The sequence below is a fragment of the Lepidothrix coronata genome, unplaced genomic scaffold, assembly GCF_001604755.1.
Source record: "Lepidothrix coronata isolate B3197 unplaced genomic scaffold, Lepidothrix_coronata-1.0 Scaffold244, whole genome shotgun sequence".
Lineage (NCBI taxonomy): Eukaryota > Metazoa > Chordata > Aves > Passeriformes > Pipridae > Lepidothrix > Lepidothrix coronata.
In genome coordinates this window covers 399,692-401,122 of record NW_016690424.1, presented here as the reverse complement: position 1 = coordinate 401,122, position 1,431 = coordinate 399,692, and the positions used below count along the sequence as shown (strand labels likewise).

The 1,431-nt window shown below is 50.0% G+C and overlaps 1 protein-coding gene across 1 annotated transcript in view; it reads right to left on the bottom strand.

Annotated features, from left to right (window-relative positions):
- Nucleotides 1-951: 951 nt before the first annotated feature.
- The window catches only part of LOC108507197, a 2,549-nt gene continuing 2,069 nt past the window's right edge, over nucleotides 952-1,431 (bottom strand). The window contains exons 5-7 of the mRNA XM_017834903.1: nucleotides 1,336-1,407; nucleotides 1,177-1,248; nucleotides 952-1,088 (exon numbers count right to left, since the gene is read on the bottom strand). Of these exons, the coding sequence (XP_017690392.1) occupies nucleotides 967-1,088; nucleotides 1,177-1,248; nucleotides 1,336-1,407 (266 nt within the window). The 3' untranslated portion in view covers nucleotides 952-966. The remainder of the gene's footprint in view (nucleotides 1,089-1,176; nucleotides 1,249-1,335; nucleotides 1,408-1,431) is intronic.

The following is a 1,431-nucleotide window of genomic DNA, read 5'->3' as shown; positions in this document are numbered from 1 at the left end:
AGCGGCTGGAGCAGCCAAGGGCCTCTCGGGGGCTCTCTCCTGACCACAGGAATCCCTGGCTAAAGGCCTGGGGGAAACTGCAGCAGGCAGTGCCACAACCATCCCTTGCTGCCCCAGGAGAGGTCTCACAGCCCAAGTAAGGCTCTCTCAGGAGACACGTGGAGTCTTGTTCTCACCATCTGCCTTTTCCCCAGAAAGGACAGCCATCACAGCTGTTTCCAAAAACCTCAGGATAAATCAAAGTCTCTAACAATATCTTTAATATTAGAAAGCAGATATTACTCTATTACAGTTCTGGATGCACATGGGGTCACTACCCCAAAAACACACAGGCACTTTTGAAATATTTCACTATTAATAGATTTTAGCAAACAAAGAAATTAATGTTCATAGGCTATAAATTACATAAATCTTTCTATTATTAGTATTCTATCTTCTATTGGTTATTGATTTCTCGCTTGTCATGGTAATTAGTCCACATTTTCAGTCCTCTTATTATCTTTTTGATAGGCAGAGAAGGTTTCAGGACACTTCCTGAATTGTCTTTGATTGGAATGGTTTAACTGTCTTGGATGGAACTGTTCCCTGCCAGGGAAGTGGCATCTTCAGGAGGCAATGCTTATAAAAGACATGGGAAAGGTCCAGGGAAACACCCAGGCTTTTGGGGCTGGGTCAGGGCACTCCCTCCTCCAAACAGGCGCCACACCAGAGCTGCCGGGAGACCAGACCAGGCAATTGCAGGGGATCTCCTGGTCTGCAGGGCCCGTGGTGCATTTGGGGCACAGCGTCAGGGGATGCTCAAGGCCTTCCTGCAGAGGCCGGGGAGAAGCTGCAGCCAGGCCAGGTGGGGAAACAGCCCCGCAAGGCAGGAAAGCAGCAGCGGGGCAGCGATGGATCCCTTCCCGCTGTGCAGCCACTGCCTGTCCACACGTGGATCTAAAGCCCTCAGCTGTTGAGTCTCATGGCTCAGGATGAGGAAACAGACCCACCTCTCCGTCTCTCCAGTTCATTCAGCATTTGGTCCAGAAGATCCCGTGCCTTCTGAGATGGTTTGTCTCCTGGAGGTTGATTCCTGCCTCTCGGAGGACCTGAATGGGAAGCAGTTCCATTTGACATGAATGGATTAGAGAAAATCAAGAGCTCAGCCTGTGAGGTCAGCAGAGACAGACTACTCACCCCTGCCATGTGAGCTGGGCTTGTGCAGAGGAATAAGCAAAGGAGCTGGAAAACTCCTCCCTGAAGACACCCCTGTAACTCAACAGTCAGAGAAGATTCTGTCACCTGGCTCTTGCCATGTTGTCAATTATTATTCTTTGAGCACACATTGAGAATTACCTGCAGGAGACCCCGAGGGACCCAAAGCATCTTCCATCCAAGCTGCTGGAGAAGCATTCCCAGTGTCCTCATCTAGAAGCAAACAGAGATGGGAAC